Consider the following 24,020-nt stretch of genomic DNA (forward strand, 5'->3'; position numbering starts at 1 on the left):
TGGGATCGATCCCCGTCGATTGGCCCATTGGGCTATTTCTCATTCCAGCTAGTGCACCATGACTGGTATATCAAAGGCCGTGGTATGTTCTACCCTATCTGTGGGATGGAGCATATAAAAGATCCCTTGCTGCTTATCGAAAAGAGTAGCGCATGAAGTGGGTTTTCTCTCTCAATATCTGTGTGGTCCTTAACCATATGTCTGAAGTCATATAACCGTAAATAAAATGTGTTGAGTGCGTCATTAAATAGAAAAATTCCTTCCTTCCTTTATTACTGGACCCTGGTTCTTTTTTGACTGACCCCTAGTTAATTCTGGCTAGATACTGTATGGGTAACAGTTAATTGGTCTTGTTATGAAGTTAAAATTGTTATGTTGTCATACTTAGAATAAAATAGAGGAATGCATTAAAGGAATTAAAAACAAAATCTTTTGTTCAATAAAAATAAGAACAGATTATTTCCAAAGTGTATTCCACTGACATACTACATTTGCTTTTCATTTCTTACCATACTTTATTCAAGTAAAATGTACTGAATGGAAAATGAAATCGCCACACAAGACATAAATATTTTGATAACACTATCTTACAGGGGAAAAATAAACAGCAAATTAACTTTTAACACCAGCAAACCAAGAACACCGAAGACAGCAGCAACAAAATAACAATACACATATACTATTTACGCCAACAACAATAATAATAATAAGAACAACAACAGCATCGACAACACAGTTTAATTAAAAATTCAATGACAGTATTACATGGAACACAAAGATACGTAAAATCGCTTTCAAATCTTAATTAAATATTCATCATTTTGAAACAAGATTGTGTTACTTTAACTTCACCTACTGCATTTCAGTGTTTGTGACATTGCTTAGACTTGGTTATATTTTAGACCTCACGTAAGACCTTCGATCTGTTATTGTATTGAAGAGCTTGTGATGCCACTTTAAGTGTTTGTGATGCCACTTAAACACTTGGGTATTTGTGAGCCATCACTGAAGAAGTTTAATATAGTATGTTTCAGTGTTTGTGATGTCTCGTTTTGGTTATCTATCAGACCTCATAGATGAACTTTGATCTATTGTGTTTCAGTGTTTGTGATGTCATTTATTGGTTATTTATCAGACCTCATAGATGAAGTTTGATCTATTGTTTCAGTGTTTGTGATGTCATTTATTGGTTATTTATCAGACCTCATAGATGAAGTTTGATCTATTCTGTTTCAGTGTCTGTGATGCCACTAATTGTTTATTTATCAGACTTCATAGATGAACTTTGATATATTGTGTTTCAGTGTTTGTGATGTTCCATGTTAGTTATCTGTTAGCCCTCATCGAAGATATTTGATCTATTATGTTACAGCGTTTGTGATGTCACTTATTAATTATTTGTCAACCCTCAAAAAAGACGTTTGCTCTATTCTGTTTCAGTGTTTGTGATGTCACTTATTAATTATTTGTCAACCCTCAAAAAAGACGTTTGCTCTATTCTGTTTCAGTGTTTGTGATGTCACCTAAACTTGGTTATCTGTAATCCGCATAGGATGATTTTGATCTATTCTGTTCCAGTGTTTGTAATGAAAGAAAGAAAAAGAAGTGTTTTATTTAACGACGCACTCAACACATTTTATTTACGGTTATATGGCGTCAGACATATGGTTAAGGACCACACAGATTTTGAGAGGAAACCCGCTGTCGCCATTACATGGGCTACTCTTCCGATTGGCAGCAAGGGATCTTTTATTTGCGCTCCCCACAGTCAGGATAGCACAAACCATGGCCTTTGTTGAACCAGTTATGGATCACTGGTCGGTGCAAGTGGTTTACACCTACCCATTGAGCCTTGCGGAGCACTCACTCAGGGTTTGGAGTCGGTATCTGGATTAAAAATCCCATGCCTCGACTGGGATCCGAACCCAGTACCTACTAGCCTGTAGACCGATGACCTGCCACGACGCCACCGAGGCCGGTTGTTTGTAATGTCACTTAAACATGATTATCTGTCAGCCCTCATGGAAGGAGTTTGATCTACTAGCATTCTTTTTAAATGTCTGTGATGATATATTGTGTGCCAGTACTTGTGTTGTCACTTTGAAGTTGGTTATGTTTTTCTTCATGAAATCTATTGTGTTTCAGTATTTGTGATGTCACTTAGACTTGGCTATCTGTCAGCCCTCATGGAAGAAGCTCAGCGACAAGGAATGACGTCAGGAGATTTTGTCTTCATCAATTGGAGTCCCTCAGGAACAGTCTATAATTCAGTGACGTACCTGACAGGTGTCCCTGATCTCGCAACGATAACGTCGGGCGTGCTTTTACAGCTCGTGAACTACGTCATCCATGACGATATACACCACAAGTTTCAAGACAGCGTCATACCAAAGCTGCCTTTTGTTGTACGTATAATTATTAGATCGGTCTCTATTCAAATTACATAAGTATGACACTTTAGGTTTCCAGTGACTATATGTAAATAAATTTACCCTCTCCTCTTTTTAGCGAGAACATCGTGTGAGATTTGTGATATTACATGGCGATATTTCACGTAATATGTTGGAGATTAATTTAAAGATCTGATTACCTGCATCCATGGTAGACTCTATATAGTCAAACAGTTGAATAGAATTAAAACTACCGAAACAACTTTCTGTCACGTACATTTATTGTATAAACTAACTGTGCAACGCAAGCACCATAAATAAGTCATAGTTGAAAAATACATTTAAATTTATTTTAAACATGTTTTTGTTTTCTTGGTTACTTATGCTATGGAATAATACTCTCATTAGATACACTTTGAAACAAATGACAATCTGTTTACAATTAGCTCTACTGATATACCAGTAGATCTAATAGCATTGCGTGGACTCAATCTGATTAAAATTAGATCTACTGGTAGATTGCGTGGACTCCCATGTCCAGGTGACATTTCATCTATAAATAACAATTTAAATATCGACCAATTACTCTTCGCCTTTTATAGCGTTATTCGGGAGCATACAAATTCTAAAAATATCGGCCGAGACTATTTGTGCAATAGGTGAACTTGTTGGTCTATTTCAACATTAAAAAAAGGGGGAAAACGTGCAATAATAAACTCTGGATTGTACACTAGTATAAACAGATTTTATGGCTACACCATCACGTTTTTTCGTCTTGAAACGAATTTTATATAAAATTTTATATTGAAATTAGTTTCCAGCATACTTCGTAATTCACCCGAATCATTTCGTATACCCTCGGCATAATCCCGAATGTTTTCAAATTCTTTTCAAATCACTGGCATGAGTTTGCAAGTAAGGTTTTGATTGGTCGAATGAAAGGTCAGCTGAACATGAGCTCCAACGAGGTGCTGTTAGATCCACAGGTAATAGTAATTAACCAGTGAAGCTAATTTTAATTAGATTGAAACACATGACTGCAACGAACATTCATTAGATACGTTTTAAAACAAATTACTGCAACGGACATCCATATAGTATCTAAATCCTATACCTAATGCTAGAATCAGACTACCAGCTGCCAGCACAACGTTGGTCAACTCGACGATTACGTTGCAATTTCCTGACTCCCGATTAACAACTAATGGGTTATACGATGAGAATCGAGTTGTAAAAGCGCCCAGACTAGCATCTGGATAGTCGAAGAAGTCGTGACAGCAGAAAGTTGGCCAACTTTATGCTGGCATTTGGTAGTCTGAGCCTAGCATAGGGTGACACTCGTTCTAAGAACAAATTTCAGTATCAAGAGCAGAGCTACTGTTTGAAAACTATACAGTTTAATTACACATTATATACTCTTCACAAAAGTAGGGGAACTCTAATAAGAATTTACAATTGCCAAAATTGTAAGGTATATTAGCTGTGGGGAATGGTTATATGATAATAGTGAATGAATTGGACAAACATTACAACCGATAGTTCAGTATTACAGTAGGTTTTATGACCACCAAAGATCTTGAAGGACGATTGGGGTCAGAAGTTAAATTTGAAAGTTGACATTTTTTTATCAGTTGCATATGCCGCATCGCAAATTCAAACAATAAAAATGACTAAAAACAAAACAATAACTGTATGATCAACAGAATGAAAAAGATTGACAGAAATAATGTTCCACAGTGATTAACTGACATAACTGGAAATTGTCAAAATCGAGAATGACACCACACGCACGTGTACGGGGCAACGGCGTAATGCACGTGCAAACTATGGAATGTGTTTCGGTGTGTTAATAAACAGACCTAAACGTTCTTTACTAGGATGTCTGTGGTCAAAACGTATGTTCGGTCTAATAGTTGATATTAACATTAATATTTCAGGTTCCCCAACTTTTTTGAAGAGTATATAATAATTGTATGTTTCATACATTTCTGAAGTGAACAGGTCGACTAATTTGATCATTAATCGTATTAATATGTGTATAGGTAAATGATCATATTAAGAAACTGTATATTTGTATTCTACAATCGCAGTTTCAACAAGCAGACGACATTGATGAGAGGGGACTTCTACCATATGTCCACGACGCCGTGCTGCTGGGTGTTGAGATGATTGCAGCTAAACAAAAGAAAACCAGATACGATAGTATGTATAATATTTCAAGAAATAGCAACTCAAATCAACAGCTGCATTTTTTCAAGCATCAAAACAAAATGAATTAGACGTTCTGGGTTATAAAATCAACAATAGTGATAGGTCTATTGTATTCTGAAACCATTATTTACGTACGCACATCGTTGTCGTCGTCATCGTAGTAATAGTGGTAATAGAAATAGCAACAGCAGCAGCAGTAGTTATAGTAGTAGTAGTAGTAGTAGTAGTAGTAATAGTAGTAGCAGCAGCAGCAGCAGCAGCAGCAGCAGTAGCAGCAGCAGCAGCAGCAGCAGCAGCAGCAGCAGCAGCAGCAGTAGTAGTAGTAGTAGTAGTAGTAGCAGCAGCAGTAGTAGTAGTAATAGTCGTAGTAGTGATGGTGGTGGTGGTGATGGTGGTAGTAGTAGTAGTAGTAGTAGTAGTAGTGGCAGTCGTAGTAGTGTCAGTAGTAGTAGTAGCAGCAGCAGCAGTGGTTGTAGTAGTAGTAGTAGTAGTAGTAATAATAGTAGTAGTAGTAGTAGTAGTAGTAGTAGCATTAATAGTAGTAGTAGTAGAAGTAGTAGTAGCAGCAGCAGCAGCAGCAGTGGTAGTGGTAGTAGTAGTAGTAGTAGTAGTAGTAGTAGCATTAATAGTAGTAGTAGAAGTAGTAGTAGTAGTAGCAGCAGCAGCAGTGGTAGTAGTAGTAGAAGTAGTAGCAGCAGCAGCAGTGGTAGTAGTAGTAGTAATAGTAGTGTAGTAGTAGTAGTAGTAGTGGTGGCAGTATTAACACTATTATTAGTAATAGTAATAGTGACAGGTGCAGTAGCAGTGACAGGTGCAGTAGCAGTGGCAGAAGCAGCAGTAGCTATAGCAGGCGATAAATGTAATATTAGTATTACACATTTTGCAATCTAACGTTGTTTATAGAGCTAATACATTTCAACTAATTATTTCGTCTTCTTTGCGCATCCTATATGAAATACGAAATAAGATTAACGAGATATTGGAATGGAAACATTTTCTTTGTTGAAATTCCCACCTTTCTCACCACAGATCCGAACTTCCTAACGGGACCTGTATATTTGAATAACCGCGGGATTCGCGTTCCATTCGAATTCTCCGTCTTCCAAGTGAGTTCCAAGTCTCCTGGGATGGTAGCGTCGATTGGTCCAGAGGGGAAATACGTGGAACTGTTCTCATTGAATTGGCCTTCGTCGACGCTCCCACGGGAACGGCTTGACTGTGCGATTAGTGATTGTACAGGTAACATCCATACTCTTTATTTTATTTGTACCTACGAACACATTTGTTTATTAATCCCCTACCGGTCCAACAGGAGGGGACTATAGGTTTCCCCTCCGTCCTTTTGTCTGTCTGTCTGTCTGTCTGCCTGTCTGTCCGTTCGCCTGTCCCAAATATAGTTTTCCGGATGTTTTTTTTTTCTGTCACAATGCCTCAAAATATTACGCTCAAATTTTGTGTATAGCTTTTTCATGTACTGCTACAGATCATGTTTGACTTTCATGGCGATTTACCCGTTTTTGACAGAGTTATGACCCTTGAACGTAGGAGATACGAACATTTGTTGACTCGGTAATGGTCATGTATTGCTATGGCAGTACTCTAAGAATGTTTGTGTATTTATTTTTATTTTAGTTATTCACTATCTATTTGTTTCGGTCTCTCTATTTGTATAATAATTATCGCTTCCTAATTTTGGTAAATGAATCAATTGTGCCCCTGCGCGTGCTGTAACCTCACCATGGTGCAGGGGTGTAACATTCTCTTTGAGAATGGCCAATACAGCACAAATTGAAATTTTGATGAAAAGTCAGTATCTATCTGTGATATTTGTATTTTTGCACAGTTCTTTACACTGTGTTTTTATTTAAATCTTTTTATATTGATTTTATTTTTATTATTTTTATTATTATATTTAATTTTGATTTTTGTTGTTGTTGCAATGATCAAATGCTATGGAACTGTTACTATAACGTGTATACTGCACTGCCAGATAATTCTATAGAAGAGTATTTACATGTATTGGTTCTTTATGCACGCAATATGCTATTACAGGCTATAAGAGACTATCTTATTATATTTAAAGGGACATTCCTGAGTTTGCTGCAATTTTAAAGATGTTATCGACTAACAGATACTTTTTAACGATTGTAATTACATATCAAACATATTTTTCGACATAATATATTAGTGGCTGTATATTAAACGTGTTTCTGATCGTTCTAATATTTTTACTAGGTTAAATTTCATTTTATTTCCTAAAATATATTTTTTCGTACGTATGAAATGAAGACAAAATCCAGTTTGGGCTTCTTACAAATATTAAGACGACCAGAAACACGTTGAATATACAGACAATGATATTCTAAACAAGAAAATATATTTAATATGTAAGTTTAATCGTAGAAATATTTTATTAGTAGGAAACATCTTACAAAGAAAGAAATGTTTTATTTAACGACGCACTCAACACATTTCATTTACGGTTATATGGCGTCAGACATATGGTTAAGGACAACACATATTTTGAGAGGAAACCCGCTGTCGCCACTTCATGGGCTACTCTTTCCGATTAGCTGCAAGGGATCTTTTATTTGCGCTTCCCACAGGCAGGATAGCACAAACCATGGCCTTTGTTGAACCAGTTATGGATCACTGGTCGGTGCAAGTGGTTTACACCTACCCATTGAGCCTTGCGGAGCACTCACTCAGGGTTTGGAGTTGGTATTTGGATTAAAAATCCCATGCCTCGACTGGGATGCGAAACATCTTACAATGCAGCAAAGTCAGGAATGTCGTTTTAACGTTCAAACTGGAGTATCTCTAAAGTAGTGTGTAGTTACAAACAGTTTGCTATAAGATAATTAACAACAACAAAAACTTGTGACTGTTAATTCATATTGAACTTTTCGTTTTTTAAATTCTTGACTCTTTTAGATAACACTGCAGTCATTGCCGGGGTAACAGTTGGGATTAGCCTGTCCGTCTGTCTGTCTGTCGTTGCAGTAGTTATCTACAGGTAAGATATTGTAATTACAATAAAACATATACTAAATGACAAAAGAAACGCAGATATTAATGTAGTTTAAAACAAAATTATTTTAAAAATATTCAATTGTATCCCATTAGATTTGTGTCTTTTAAAAGAATCAGTGTCTTATGAAAATTGTAGAAACATTTTGACAACCTATTTATTGAATTGGTTTATGATAAAATATATATATGCAATAAATTCTGCGTTTCTTTGGTTGTTCAGTCTATTATTACCGTTCATTTGATGATGCGTTTCTGTGTATAAAACAAAACAAACTAGACCAGATGACACTATATTTAGCTTAAAACCCCCCCCCCCCCCCCCCCCCCCCAAGTATTATTATCTACGATTTATATTTTATGTTAAACGAGTTTCATAATATTCATCCAACAAGGGAACACTTCCACTCACTTGCATTGACATTTTATTATCAGATGATGAATGTGAGTAAAAAAAACCTTTTTAATTTTAATTTCAATTTTAATGAATGCCCCAAAATTCAAATTCTCGTTGTCGCTATTGAAATATCACGTAATCAATATTACACCGGCCTTGGTGGCGTCGTGGCAGGCCATCGGTCTACAGGCTGGTAGGTACTGGGTTCGGATCTCAGTCGAGGCATGGGATTTTTAATCCAGATATCGACTCCAAACCCTGAGTGAGTGCTCCGCAAGGCTCAATGGGTAGGTGTAAACCACTTGCACCGACCAGTGATCCATAACTGGTTCAACAAAGGCCATAGTTTGTGCTATCCTGCCTGTGGGAAGCGCAAATAAAAGATCCCTTGCTGCCAATCGGAAGAGTAGCCCATGTAGTGGCGACAGCGGGTTTCCTCTCAAAATCTGTGTGGTCCTTAACAATATGTCTGACGCCATATAACCGTAAATAAAATGTGTTGAGTGCGTCGTTAAATAAAAGACTTCTTTCTTTAGTCAATATTACAAAACTATGTGTATGAGTAAAGTTAAAGTTAATTTATGTTTTGTTCAGCGATACTACTAGAGAAGGTAATATAGGAGAATGCAATGACTTAGACAGGGTTTTATATGGGGTGGGATGGACGAGGACAAACAAACTCCCAGCTTAGTAAATCATGTTAGCATTGAAAGACAGACTAATATATAAGATGCCAGCAAAAAGGGTGTGATTTGGGCGATTTGCCACCCTCTGGTTACGCCAATAGATCCTAGTGATGTAAAGAAGAAAGACGGTAAAGTTTTAGACCATATGTGATGCATGATGGTTGTACGGGTAACAGTGTATATTTCGAAACAGGCACGGCGGAGCAGGGTTCGGGGGGGGGGGGGGGGGGGAGCCCCTCTCTACAATAATTCTGAATCAAAAATATTATTTGTAGTAAATCTTAAATCGGTGAGAGGGTCATAACATAACATAAATACAAATTGTCTCAGTCAACCTCACCCCCCCCCCCCCCCCCCCCCACGAAAATGTCTACTTGCTTCCGCCGTGCCTGCGACGCATATGAATAACATAAATGATTTATATTTACAAATGCAGAAAACTTCGTTTGAAAAGGACGAAACAGATGTGGTTACTGGACAACGCAGAGGTGAAAATAAAGAACACCAGGGTGAACTATTCCACCCAACCCAGAAAGAATCTCATACGAATGGTATACACACTATTTTGTTGTTGTTCTTGATCGAGCGTAAACTTACGTTCGCAAATAGCATAACACGATACTGTTTAAATTTTTTATGATATTTATTCACTCATCCACCCTAAAATATATATACACACTCACCCATTAACATTCACACACACACACACACACATGCATAAAAACAAACATGAGAGAGAGAGAGAGAGAGAGAGAGAGAGAGAGAGAGAGAGAGAGAGAGAGAGAGAGAGAGAGAGAGAGAGAGAGAGAGAGAGAGAGAAACACACACACAAACATACAGAGAGCCTAGGATAGAGACACACACACACACACACACAGACAGACAGACAAACAGAAAGACGGACAGAAAGAGTCACAGACTGTCATCTTATATATACAGAGACAGACAGACACACACACACACACACACACAGACAGGTAGAAAGAAAGAGTCAAAGACAGATACTTTCAGATAAACATACAGACATACGGGCATACAGCACGACAGACAGACTGACAGATGTAAAGAGTCAGAGAGACAGAGACTAACAGATAGACACACCAGTCGTGGATCCAGGCGGGGGTCCCAAGGGGCCCGGCTCACCCCTATGTTTGGTCAACCAATATATATTACAGAATACACAATATATGCAAACTTGTCCCGTCCACCTGACAAGGACCTTTAAATTCTATTTTCAAAAACAACAACGGGTTTTAGATTATAAAATCCTAGACTACTATATAATTGTTTACTTTGCCATTACTTTAAGAAGTTTTAAAATAGTAAGTATGTACTCTGTTTGTCCACAGGAAACGCGAGGAACTCTTGGTTTTGGTTCCTGTACAAGTTTAGACAGAAATATGTTGTTCACACCGATAGGAAATTACAGGGTGAGAATCTATTTGCTTTTAAAATAAAATAATAAATTGTAATAATATGTTACTGAGTTTGACTTATTATAATTATATAATAATATTATACATGTGTATCTCAGTATCGAACGGGGCGGGACGTAACACAGTGGTAAAATAACATAATAAATTGTAATAATATGTTACTGAGTTTGACTTATTATAATTATATAATAATATTATACATGTCTATCTCAGTATCGAACGGGGCGGGACGTAACACAGTGGTAAAATAACATAATAAATTGTAATAATATGTTACTGAGTTTGACTTATTATAATTATATAATCTATTATACATGTCTATCTCAGTATCGAACGGGGCGGGACGTAACACAGTGGTAAAATAACATAATAAATTGTAATAATATGTTACTGAGTTTGACTTATTATAATTATATAATAATATTATACATGTCTATCTCAGTATCGAAGACGTAACACAGTGGTAAAGCGCTCATTGATGCGCGGTCGGTTTACGATCAACCCCCATCGGTGGCCCCATTTGGCTATTTCTCGTTCCAACCAGTGCTCCACAACTGATGTAACAAAGGCCGTGGTATGCACTATCATGTCTGTGGGATGGTGGATATAAAAGATCCCTTGCTGCTAATCGAAAAGAGGAGCCCATGACGTGGCAACAGCGGTTTTCCTCTCTCTATATCTGTGTGGTCCTTAACCATATGTCTGACGCCATACAACCGTAAATAAAGTGTGTTGAGTTCGTCGTTAAATAAAACATTTCCTTCCTCAGTATTTCAAGCTTCTGACAATCCGGAACACTCGCTTTATTGCAAAATAATAAAAAAATATCTGAAGATTGTTGAGACCAAAATTAAAGCTGCATATACACAGCTCTGGGCCTGGGGATAATTATTAAATTATATAAGTCTGTTCCGGACCTCCCCCCCCTCTCTCTCCAGACCCCCTCTCCCTCTCCCTCCCTCCCTCCCCCTCTCTCTCTCTCTCTCTCTCTCTCTCTCTCTCTCTCTCTCTCTCTCTCTCTCTCTCTCACTCTCTCTGTCAGCACAAAAATGCATCAGCTATTGGTATCAAACTAAGATAAATGCAAAAATTCAAAACATTATTAATCAATGTTCCGGATGAGACAAAAAGTAGACTCTTATGTAAAATGGCTAACGTGGATTTGTATAGACACTGTGTACTCAAGTTGTGTCGTAAACAATTTCTTTGAACTTGCTCAGAAACGATTTTATCTCTAGTAAAATTGATTTGTTGCTTTGATTTTAATTTAATTTTAATTTTTTATTTGCTTAAGTCATTTTAGTCAACACCAGTAATGCACAATTTAGGGGTACAGCCAATTTGTTTAAAACTCATAATTTGAATCACATTTATTTCTATTAAGAGAAGAAACAGTTCGAAAGTTACTTTCACTTTTTACACATGATATTATCAAAAATACACTGTGGTCATAATCATATTATCGCATGCAATTTATAGCTGTAGGAGAAAATGTGAAATGGAAGAAGTAATATAAATACTGAAAAATTAAATTTAGCGCCAAACGAGTCAGTCAAGTGCAAGTCTATTTCGGTTTCTGTTACATAAATATTTCTTAATGTTAACAGTGGAGTAGGGTTTAAATGTGGATGTAGGGGGCGAGGACACGATCCCCAAACCCTCTGGCTCTGAGAACCCTTTAATCCGCATTGCAGTTAAATGTATAATACGCCCGCTCTTACCGTATTCGTCACGCTATATGCTATTTTACGAACCAATTTACCTTTAATAAATCCGTATAAATGAGTGAATGACGTCAGTGTGCTATTTTCTATCCTATTTGTTGTGTATTAAATATAACTCGTCTCCCTGCAGGGATCTGTGGTGGCGGTGAAGACCATGCAGCATCGGGCTATCAAGCTGACACCGGAAATAGTAGCCGACCTAACTGTGGTACGTACACCTAATATAGCAAACTGTTCTTTACACACCATTCGTTTCATTTCAACTTATTTTCGTGCTTACATCCAATTAAGGTTCAAGCACGCTTTCATGGGCACACGCATCAGCTATCTGGGCTGTCTGTACAGGACAGTGGGTCAGTTGTTAGTTGTTAGTGAGAGAGAAGAGTGTAGTGGTCTTACACCTACCCACTGAGTCGTTAAAACTCGCTCTGGTTGGGAGCCGAGTACCTTTTTTTACAGGTACCCTATACATGTTTCAAGCATAAGGCTACTTGACACAGTAGCACTAGATGAAATAAAATTGAATACACTTTTTTGCCCAAATGAAACTATTTTTTCTTTTTACAACCAACACACTCACATTTATCACCAATCACAGGACTTGTGGTGTTCACTTCTCTATCAAAAGTTCGCTGCACCTCGAACTTTGACCCAGCCAGAAGTTATTTGGTTTAGTACTACCTCTGGGTGGGAGCAGGTATCGGGCACCGAACCCAGTACCTTCCAGCCTTATGGTCGATGGCTTAAGCACGACACAACCGAGACCGATCTTTACACTGCAAAGACGCCTCCAAAACCGATCGCATAATCAGGGCGGTAGTTAGCCTGAGATGACTAATGGATGGGGTGGGGGTCTTTCACCTACCCGTCAAGTCGTTCAAACTCGCTCTGGGTGGGAGCCGGTACCGGGCACCGAACCCAGTACTTACCAGGCTTAATGTCCGATGGCTTAACCACGACACCTGGGCTGCTTTATACAAATAGTTGCTTATATTAATAACGGTAATCATGGCGATTTGAGCGGATTTGACAAGCGACATACATGTAGGTTGCATAGTACCAAAGAAGAGAGTACCGTGTCAAAGTTCGACGTGCACCGTCAAATATTTACGGAGTAAAAGCAGCTGTGGGTGTGATTGGTAGTAATATGTGACATTGATTATTTGTGCAAATACTATTATCCATTGACAATAAATAAATACACTTTTATTTGTTATACAGTTGTTATGCAGTATATACCGGAGGTTGAAACTAATGCGGGGTACCCCCAAAAATGGAACTGCAATTTTCAGCAAAAATGACGGTTGCTATTAAAAACATAAATTAAATCTCTTAAATGATACGTGACCCCCCATTTTCTTGCAGCTAGATTAGATGTGAGGTGCCACACTTTCTATTGCTGTACTTCCTGGGTGTGTTGAAACGCTGCTTATATCAGTTTTATTAGTAAACGTTAACATTATCGGCAATAGGAATTGATTTGGTCTAATGGAACCTGTAAATCTATTTTTAATTTCAGTTAAAAGAGCTTCAACACGACAATCTAAACCAGTTCGTTGGTTGCAGCATGTCGCCAGGCAACACTTATGTCCTTTTCAAGTATTGTAGTAAAGGCAGCCTGCAGGTGGGTCGAACTATACATTAGTTCCATTACTAACCAATATAGTATACATGCATAAATAATTATATATATATACTTGAACTTTACAGATTATCTATTATTAAGTACTAGGGCTTTGATTTATTTGAAACTTATATGCATAATATGCATTATATATTTCAAGCTGCAACGTATTGTGTATCTGCTTTGAATTATTTGATTTCACTGCTGTTAATAATTTATTTTAAATTTCTTTGAAAGTTTGTTTTGTATATCGACCCCACTAGAGCACATTGATTTATTAATCATCGGCTATTAGATGTCAAACATTGGTAATTTGTATACATAGTCTTAGAGAGGAAACCCGGTAAACTATTCCATTAGTAGCAAGGGATCTTTTATATGCACCGTCCCGCAGACAGGATAGCACATACGATGGCCGTTGATATACCAGTCACGGTGCACTGGTTGGAACGAAGTATAGCCCTATGGGCCCACCGAAGGGGATCGATCCTAGACTGACCGTGCATCGTGTGAGCGCTTTACCACAGGGCTACGTCATGTCCCAAATTCCTTTGAATACATTGTTGTTTCTGGTCGAAGCATCTTTAAAATAGTCATTTATTTACGTCCATTTGGATGTTAGCTGTCCCAATGTCTACCGTTAGCATAGCAAGAATTTTATAATGGGGGGGGGGGGGGGGTGTAGGGTGTGTGTCATCATCTCTGGGGGAGGGCCAGCGATACTGACTGGGTAAGGTAAGGACTGAGCCCCTTTAATTCTACTTATATGATCCACTCCTTCATATACATGTATCTAATTAACGTATTTCATACGAGCGAACGCTCTATCTATTTTGTGTATTTGCAGGACGTCTTGGAAAACGACGACATAAATATTGACTGGATGTTCAAAATATCCTTTGCAACAGATCTATCAAAGGTATATATACTGAAGATAATAATTATATACTCTTAAAAAAAAAACGTAAGGAAAACTGAAATATTAATGTTAATATCAACTATTAGACCGAAGATACGTTTTGACCACAGACATCCTAGTAAAGAACGTCCAGGTCTGTTTATCAACACACCGAAACACACTCCACAGTTTGCACGTGCATCACGCAGTTGCCCCGTATACGTGCGTGGGGTGTCATTCTCGATTTTGACAATTTCCAGGAATGTCGATTGATCACTGTGTAACATTAGTTCTGTCAATCGTTTTCATTCTGTTGATCATACAGTTGTTATTGTTTTGTTTTTAGTCATTTTTATTGTTTGAATTTGCGATGCGTTTTATGCAACTGATAAAAAACTTTCAAATTTCACTTCTGACTCCAATCGTCCTTCAAGACCTTTGGTGGTCATAAATACTGAACTACCGGTTGTAATGTTTGCCCAATTAATTCACTATTATCATATAACCATTCCCCACAACTAATATACCTTACAATTTTGGCAATTGTAAATTCCTATTAACGTTGCCCTACTTTTTTTGAAGAGTATATATTAAACTAAATCCGGGGTTGTGGCGTACGTATTTACGTATGTGAACATATATAGACTATATAACAGCCCCCCCCCCACCCCAAAAGAGGTTTCGTACCTAAAACAAAATCACAACACCACCACCACCACCCTTCCTACAAAAAAAACCCCAACCCCACCAACTATAAAACAAAAAACACCAACCACGAAACATCAACAATAAAACATACTAGGTGGAGGGCAGTAGAAAAAGAAAGAGTGACAACTGGTAGAGCCAGTTATATATTATATATTTTGATTTTGACAAGGGTGAGGGTGATGTGGGCATTGCATTATGAGTTAGGGGACAATGCCACCACTATCCGCTTCCAACGTCTATATGTAACACAGGGTCTATACGTATCAACTAGTCAAGAGTGTTTTGAAGTGTATATAGAACGAAAGAAAAAATTCAATCTATATAGTGGTTTGGTGTTTCCATTTCCATTGCTCGGGAAAAGATGAAATTTCATCAATAGCTTGTAGCTCCGTCCGAAATTGTTTGAACGGCCGGTACACACAAACACTGATTACTGTTGATAACAAAAGACCGAGAGCCATTTACACGATCTTTGAGACTCTTTCCCACGAGAGATGATTGGATCGTAAACGCGTTTCTGTCTAGCTTGTGACATGCCCATAGCGCACTTCCACCTTGCGGCTACGACGACCTTACCATAGCGACATTCTGCCAAAATGCTTTAAGGAACATTATTGACTTTGCAGCCATTAAAAGATGATTCCGACTAATAAAACATTTGTAACGACTAAAAGTACTTATTACTAAATATACAGATTTTATTTTAGAATATTACTTTCTATATATATCCAGTGTGTTTCCGATAATTCTAATGTTTGAAAGTAGCCCAAACTGGATTTTGTGTTACAAAAGAAATTTTTAGGATAACCCCGAAATAAAACCCAACAACCGTAAACCAAATAAAGTATGCTGCATCCAGGAAAGAATGTACAGACAAATGATAGGTAATCAATATATTTTGATGGTATATCAAAGACTGTGATATGTGCTATCCTGTGGAATTGTGCATATAAAATATCCCTAGCTACTAATTGACAAATGTGGCGGGTTTCCTCTCTAAGACTATATCAAAATTACCAAATGTTTGAGATCCATAGCCAATGATTAATAAATCAATGTGCTCTAGTGGTGTCAACAAAAAATAAAACAAAACATAAACAGTTTGTTTGCCCCGATATGGGTGCCTCTCAATATAAAATTCTGGCTGCGCCAATGTTCCAATGTTCTGCTATGACCTATAAGACGTAAGAAGAAAAGTAAAAGTGTTTTAGAAATAAAAACTTTACTATGTTTATGTCCAATTTAGGAAGAAACTGGCTTAGAAAAAACAACTTGTAGTAAATTCCATAGCATGAAAAAAAGCGTTCCCCGTGGGGCGGACTTTAGGTAGACATTCGGGCTTGCCATCTGGCTAACACATACATATTTGCTTTCCACTCTCCTATGTCGAACTTTTGTTTTCATCTTTTATTTGTTAAGTTCTTTAGTTTCATTTCATCTTCGACTTCTGTTTCCTCGTTATCAGATGAAAACTGGAACGTGCTTATGTGCTCATAATGTGTGTAATTTTGCTAAGGTTTCGCATGACGAATTTTGCATATGGAACAAAAATCCATATGAGTAAATATACTTTGGTACGACCTCAGGACTAGATGCAGATCCGTTTGTTTTAACACATTTGTTTTTAAAAATAGGGTTAAAATTCATAGTAGTCCTTAACTTGTGACTATAGTATACACACGCAGATTTCCCTAGCAAGGAAATATAATCAATACATAATGCCAATTATTGAAAATGCTTTATTTGCCAGGAACATGTCTTGAATTAGGAATGTATAAGTACATTCGTCTTACAATGGCCATGTTTTGAATAATTTCACAATTTGGTCATCATTTCACAGTAAGGAATTTCCTTCTTTGTATTAGGGTATGGAGTACATTCACAAGAGTATTCTTCGGTCGCATGGCAATCTGAAGTCCAGCAACTGTGTCATCGACAGCAGATGGGTCCTGAAGGTCACAGATTATGGGGCAGTGACGTCACAGTTACAGGAGCCAGACGATGAAATTAGAGAACACGAATACTATAACAGTAAGAATTTTATTGTACAAAATAATTAAAATCTCCTCCATTAAGGAGGTTCGAACCGGGGATCAGCTATGCGACTCCAGTGTAACGTTCTACCAACTGTGCCAAATAGTAAAATATTCTCACTGGTGACTGCCAGCACTTACTTAATAAAACATAATATTTAGTCTTTAATGCTACGTTATTATGTATAGTCTTTCATAACTGTAATGCACATACACCAAATTATTAACTAGCTAGCAAACGTTTCGCTAACGTTCGCGAACTATTTTATTGGTTCCCGACGTAACCATCTGGCGGACGTTTTTCTGCTCGGTCTGACAGAACTCAGCCCAGTCTTAGCATCCATAGCTAAACATTGGGTGGAACGTACCCCAGTGGTAAAAGGCTCCCCTGATGCGATCCCCGTCATTGGGCTCATTAAGCTATTTCTCGTTCCACCATGTGTGTTGCGATGATGCATATAAACGATTCCTTGCTACTAATGGAACAAAATATAGCGGATTTCCTCTCTAAGACTATGCAAGAATTACTAAGTGTTTGACATACAATAGCCGATGATTAATATCTTAATGTTCTCTAGTGGCGTCGTTAAATAACACAAACGTAAACTTTTATAGCTAAAATTAATTAGACGGAGAATATCTCCTCTATGAAAACTAAATAAAGACAAACAATACAAATTTAGCACAAAAAAAGAAGAAACAAGCAAGAAAAAGGAAACAAAAGACGAAAACAATTGTATATAAAACAACAAACAACCATAAACTATTAATAAAATGATATATTTAATATATTAAATGAGTATACTGAATATAAATTTATTTATACACTCTTCTACAAACATCCAGGAGAGTATTATTTAATTACACGTATAGTCTGAGACCGAAGGCTATCATTTCAATATTTTACGCACCCTACATGAGTTATTTGCTTTCTAAACATATTTTGCATTTTTAAATGAAGAATTTGGTTTTCTCCACCAAATTTCAGAGTTGTTGTGGACAGCCCCGGAACTGTTGCGTCTAGAGAAACGGCCAGCTAAAGGAACACAGCAAGGAGATGTGTACAGCTTTGGAATTATTCTGTCCGAAATTATGCTCAGATGTGGAGCATATTATTACAACAATATTTCATCAAAAGGTACATTTATATTAAAATTACCGGCCTCGGTGGCGTCGTGGTTAGGCCATCGGTATACAGGCTGGTAGGTACTGGGTTCGGATCCCAGTCGAGGCATGGGATTTTTAATCCAGATACCGACTCCAAACCCTGAGTGAGTGCTCCGCAAGGCTCAATGGGTAGGTGTAAACCACTTGCACCGACCAGTGATCCATAACTGGTTCAACAAAGGCCATGTTTTGTGCTATCCTGCCTGTGGGAAGCGCAAATAAAAGATCCCTTGCTGCTAATCGGAAAGAGTAGCCCATGTAGTGGCGACAGCGGGTTTCCTCTCAAAATCTGTGTGGTCCTTAACCATATGTCTGACGCCATATAACCGTAAATAAAATGTGTTGAGTGCGTCGTTAAATAAAACATTTCTTTCTTTTTTTTATATTAAAATTACACATACGCAATTTCACAAAATAAAAAAAGACCTCACCAAAATGCCCCTCTCAAAACCTCCCCAACAAATAAAACAAAACCAACAAAAAACCCAACAAATTCCCCCACCAACCCCCCTCCCCCCAAAAAAACAAAACAACAACAAAAAAACCCCAAAACAAACGAAACCAAAACAAAACAAAACAAGTACCCCCTATCCCTAGCAACATTCATGTACAGTAAGAAGAGGTTTTCTTTTTTTCTTTTTGTTTTGAGTCCCATAAGTTTTAAAATACTAAGTCAGAACAAATGATTTACCAAGTTTTTTTTAATACTCCACGCATAGTGTTTTGGTTAACAATATTCATATTTTCAATCCATGTTGTGAATGACCCTTTAGATTAGATTTTCTAATTATGATGCGTAAACTAGATCATAAAATAAGACATGACATTCGGATTCCACAATATATGCCATTCGTTTAATTCGATTAATAGCGAGTGATATTTGACGTACACATACTGGTAAAGGGAACAAAAAACCCAGGAAAAACACCACAAACAGACACATGATTATAATTTTATTGAAGATTCGTCACATATTATGTCACAAACAGACACGTTATGTATAATATATTTTTTTATTGAACATGCGTTACATCTTGTGTCACAAACAGACATATTGTGTATAATATAATTTTATTGGAAGATTCGTCACATCTTGTGTCATAAACAGACACATTGTGTATAATATGATTTTATTGAAGATTTGTCACATCTTATGTCACAAACAAACACATGATGTATACTATGATTTTAATGAAGATTTATCACATCTTATGTCAGAAACACAGTATAATAATATGATTTTATTGAAGATTTGTCACATCTTATGTCACAAACAGACACATTATGTATAATATAATTTTATTGGAAGATTTGTCACATCGTATGTCACAGACAGACACATTATGTATAATATGATTTTATTGAACATGCGTTATATCTTGTGTTACAAACAAACACACTATGTATACTCTGATTTAAAAAAAAGATTTGTCACATCTTATATCACAAACAGTGACTTTATGTATAATATAATTTTATTGAAGATTCGTCACATCTTACGTCACAAACAGACACATTATGCATAACATGATTTTATTGAAGATTCGTCACATATTGTGTCACAAACAGACACATTATGTATAATATGATTTTATTGAAGATTCGTCACATTGTATGTCACAAACAGACACATTATGTATAACATGATTTTATTGAAGATTTGTCACATCGTATGTCACAAACAGACACACTATGTATAATATGACTTTATTGAAGATTCGTCACATCTTTTGTCACAAACAGACACATTATGTATAATATGATTTTATTGAAGATTCATCACATCTTGTGTCACAAACAGACACATTATGTAAAATATGATTTGACTGAAGATTCGTCACATCTTGTGTCACAAACAGACACATTATGTATAATATGATTTTATTGAAGATTCGTCACATTGTATGTCACAAACAGACACATTATGTATAACATATATTTATTGAACATGCGTTATATCTTGTCTTACAAACAGACACATTATGTATACTCCGATTTTTAAAAAAGATTTGTCACATCTTATGTCAAAAACAGTGACATTATGTATAATATGATTTTATTGAAGATTCGTCACATCTTATGTCACAAACAGACACATTATGTATAACATGATTTTATTGAAGATTCGTCACATCTTGTGTCACAAACAGACACATTATGTATAATATGATTTTATTGAAGATTCGTCACATCGTATGTCACAGACACATTATGTATAATATGATTTTATCGAAGATTCGTCACATCTTGTGTCACAAACAGACACATTATGTATAATATGATTTCATTGGAAGGTTCGTCACACCGTATGTCACAAACACACACATTATGTATAATATATATTTATTGAACATGCGCTATATCTTGTGTTACAAACAGACACATTATGTATAATATGATTCTATTGAAGATTCGTCACATCTTGTGTCATAAACAGACACATTATGTATATGTTTTTATTGAAGATTCGTCACATCTTATGTCACAAACAGACACATTATGCATATGATTTTGAGGATTCGTCATATGATATGTCACAAACAGACACATTATGTATACTATGATTTTATTGAAGATTTGTAAAATCTTATGTCACAAACAGACACTGTATGATAATATGATTTTAATGAAGATTTATAAAATCGTATGTCAAAAACAGACACAGTATGATAATATGATTAATATGATTTTATTGAAGATTTGCAACATCTTATGTCACAAACAGACACATTATGTATAATATGATTTTATCGAAGATTCGTCACATCATATGTCACAAACAGACACATTATGTATAATATGATTTTATTGGAAGATTCGTCACATCGTATGTCACAAACAGACACATTATGTATAATATGATTTTATTGGAAGATTCGTCACATCGTATGTCACAAACAGACACATTATGTATAATATGATTTTATTGAAGATTCCTCATATGACATTTGATGAGAAATATAAAATTTATTTCCTAATTTTATTTAAACGGTTATCACATTTATATCACATGCATCCCAGATGAGCAAATGTCAATTATTCAGTCTATCAGAAACTCTTGGAAATACACGTGGATCCATTGGCATGGTTCTAACAGAGAGTTTTAAGTCTCTTATGAAGTGTTTGACCTCGATTACACCAATTTAAAATAACAGGCATGAGGGGAATAAATGTTCACCGGACATTACGACCTGTAGTCATGGGAAATACAGTCAAGCCTGTCTTAAGTGGCGAAAAGTAGTCCAGAATGGCCGCTAAATACAAGATGCTACTTTTACAGCCTTTAAATATTTGTTGATGGTTTTTATTTTGTTTTTGTCCCCCCCCACCACCCCTCCCACCCCGCCCCAGTCCGTACTGCTAATGCCTGCTCGATACTTTACCGTGAATCAACTTGCCTTCTTTACAACTAATTCAATGTAACTGGAAAATATTAATTTGACCGTTTGGATTTCCATTCCCTCACCAGTTTGTTTTCACTGTTCGTGTAATTATTACTTTGTACGATGTATTGTCATTGTAGATGATTCTACAAATGTCAAGCGTCGCTTTCCCAGAAGCAATCAGATGCATTCCACAGGCACAATATATTAAATTGATACATACTAATTGGATCGTGATTGCTTATTTACTACACCTTGTCGCTGTTGTTTAAAATAATCCTTTCAAAATAATCCTTTCTTGTCATTTATTTATTTAATTATATTTTTATATTGTACTCATATGCCGTTGAATCACGGCCAGAGTGTAAATAAAGTTCGGTTCAGTTCAGCTTACCACATACATGTTAGCTGGCCATGTTACACAGGTACTCGCTTAATGCAGGTCACTTAACATCAAAAATCATTCGAGAGGAAATTAAGTGGCCACTTTAGACAGGTGGTTGCCGAATTTAGATGGCTGCTTGGGTAGGTTCGCTATACTTATTCCCTATCTACATTAAAGGGACATTCCTGAGTTTGCTGCAATTTTTAAGATGTTATCGACGAACAGAGACTTTTTAACGATTGTAATTACAAATCAAATGTGTTTTTCTGCATAAAATATCAGTGGCTGTATATTAAACGTGTTTCTGATTGTTCTAATATTTGTAGTAGGTTAAATTTCATTTTATTTCCTAAAATCCAGTTTGGGCTTCTTACAAATATTAAGACGACCAGAAACACATTGAATATACAGACACTAATATTCTAAACAAGAAAATATATTTAATACGTAAGTTTAATCGTAGAAATACTTTATTAGTCAGAAACATCTTACAATGCAGCAAACTCAGGAATGTCCCTTTAATTATTAAACATGTCATAAGGCTAACACCAGTGTTTTAACAACAAAATATACATTAAATACTGAATAATACATTTGTGGTAAAATTGTGTTCTATTTTCCTGGCTTCACGGGTCGCAATATTTGGGGAACGTTGTTAGCCTATATAGTGGAAAATTAATGCGAATGTTCCATTAAATACATTTGGCAGACTTTTGTTATCTTTTTCCTGGCTTCGCAGGTCGCAATATTTAGTGAACCTTGATAGCCCATACAGTGAAACATTTATTATTTCTCGAATAAGTTAGAAATTTCAACTCATGACACTGTATATTTTATTTTATAAAGATATTGTTTTATATGGCTGATAGTTAGAAAACCAACTGATTTTTTTTTTCACCACAGAGATTGTTACACGAGTCCGAAACGGGGAGGATCCGCCCTACAGACCTAAGGTGTACGACGATGGTGACGTCATGGATAAACCCATGCGCCTCATGGCGTCATGCTGGCTGGAGAACCCAGACTCGAGACCCACGTTTAACCAGATTAAGAAAAGTGTCATAGATCTAAATGGTGGAAAGTAAGTAACTGCAATATTATAATGAGAAAGTTATAACATCCAAGGAACTATTTTTTGTAAGTGCAGTTTAGTACCATGTCAGCGTCAGATAATAGGCATTGAAACAAACATTATGATACTAATAATAAGTTATCCTAAATGTAATTTACTTCGTTTGATTGTGATTAACTATTAAATTATTACAGAACTGTAAAATTCTGTCTCAAGTCTGTATCGACTGGCTGTTAACGAAGATCTAACTGCAAATGACCTAATGTGACAAAGTTCAAAATTGAATTCTGAAGGATTGTTGAAGATGACGCAATGAACCATTTTAAATTAGCACAACACTGTACACACATGCACCTACGTAGGCAACCATGGTATAAAACATACACCACTTAACTCAACATCCATAAGCAACACAGCAGCACGCATATTAAAGGCTTTGCCAAAAACAACAAAAAGCAAACCAAAACGAGCATCTCTCACCGTTCTTCCTCCTATTTTGTTTGGGGGTTGGTGGATGGAGGGAGGGAGGGAGGGGGGATCGTAAAACGTTCGTACATTGTAATATATTCTGTATGAGGTTCTTTTCGTTTGGTGTTGCATCAGGAAGACATCGATCCTGGACAACATGATCCAGCTGCTGGAGGCCTACAGTAATAACCTGGAGGATCTTGTCGCCGAGAGAACCAACGAGCTGGCTCAGGAGAAGCGCAAAACAGACAGACTTTTATATCAGATGCTTCCACCGTGAGTTGAAGTCTTTATACTCGTCACCGGGGCGGGACGTAGCCCCTTGGTAAAGCGCTCGCTTGATGCGCGGTCGGTCTGAGATCGATGCCCGTCGGTGGGCTCATTGGGCTATTTCTCGTTCCAGCCAGT

General features: G+C 36.7%; 1 protein-coding gene across 1 annotated transcript in view; it reads left to right on the plus strand.

Moving 5' to 3' along the window:
- The window catches only part of LOC121368659 (atrial natriuretic peptide receptor 2-like), a 53,395-nt gene that overhangs the window by 15,642 nt on the left and 13,733 nt on the right, over nt 1-24,020 (plus strand). The window contains exons 4-15 of the mRNA XM_041493398.1: nt 2,146-2,405; nt 5,182-5,211; nt 8,667-8,683; nt 9,151-9,265; nt 10,064-10,144; nt 12,005-12,082; nt 13,394-13,498; nt 14,346-14,417; nt 16,970-17,135; nt 18,126-18,275; nt 22,976-23,153; nt 23,748-23,888. Coding sequence (XP_041349332.1) covers nt 2,146-2,405; nt 5,182-5,211; nt 8,667-8,683; nt 9,151-9,265; nt 10,064-10,144; nt 12,005-12,082; nt 13,394-13,498; nt 14,346-14,417; nt 16,970-17,135; nt 18,126-18,275; nt 22,976-23,153; nt 23,748-23,888 — 1,393 coding nt within the window. The remainder of the gene's footprint in view (nt 1-2,145; nt 2,406-5,181; nt 5,212-8,666; nt 8,684-9,150; nt 9,266-10,063; nt 10,145-12,004; nt 12,083-13,393; nt 13,499-14,345; nt 14,418-16,969; nt 17,136-18,125; nt 18,276-22,975; nt 23,154-23,747; nt 23,889-24,020) is intronic.

The sequence above is a fragment of the Gigantopelta aegis genome, chromosome 3, assembly GCF_016097555.1.
Source record: "Gigantopelta aegis isolate Gae_Host chromosome 3, Gae_host_genome, whole genome shotgun sequence".
Classification (NCBI taxonomy): Eukaryota; Metazoa; Mollusca; class Gastropoda; order Neomphalida; family Peltospiridae; genus Gigantopelta; species Gigantopelta aegis.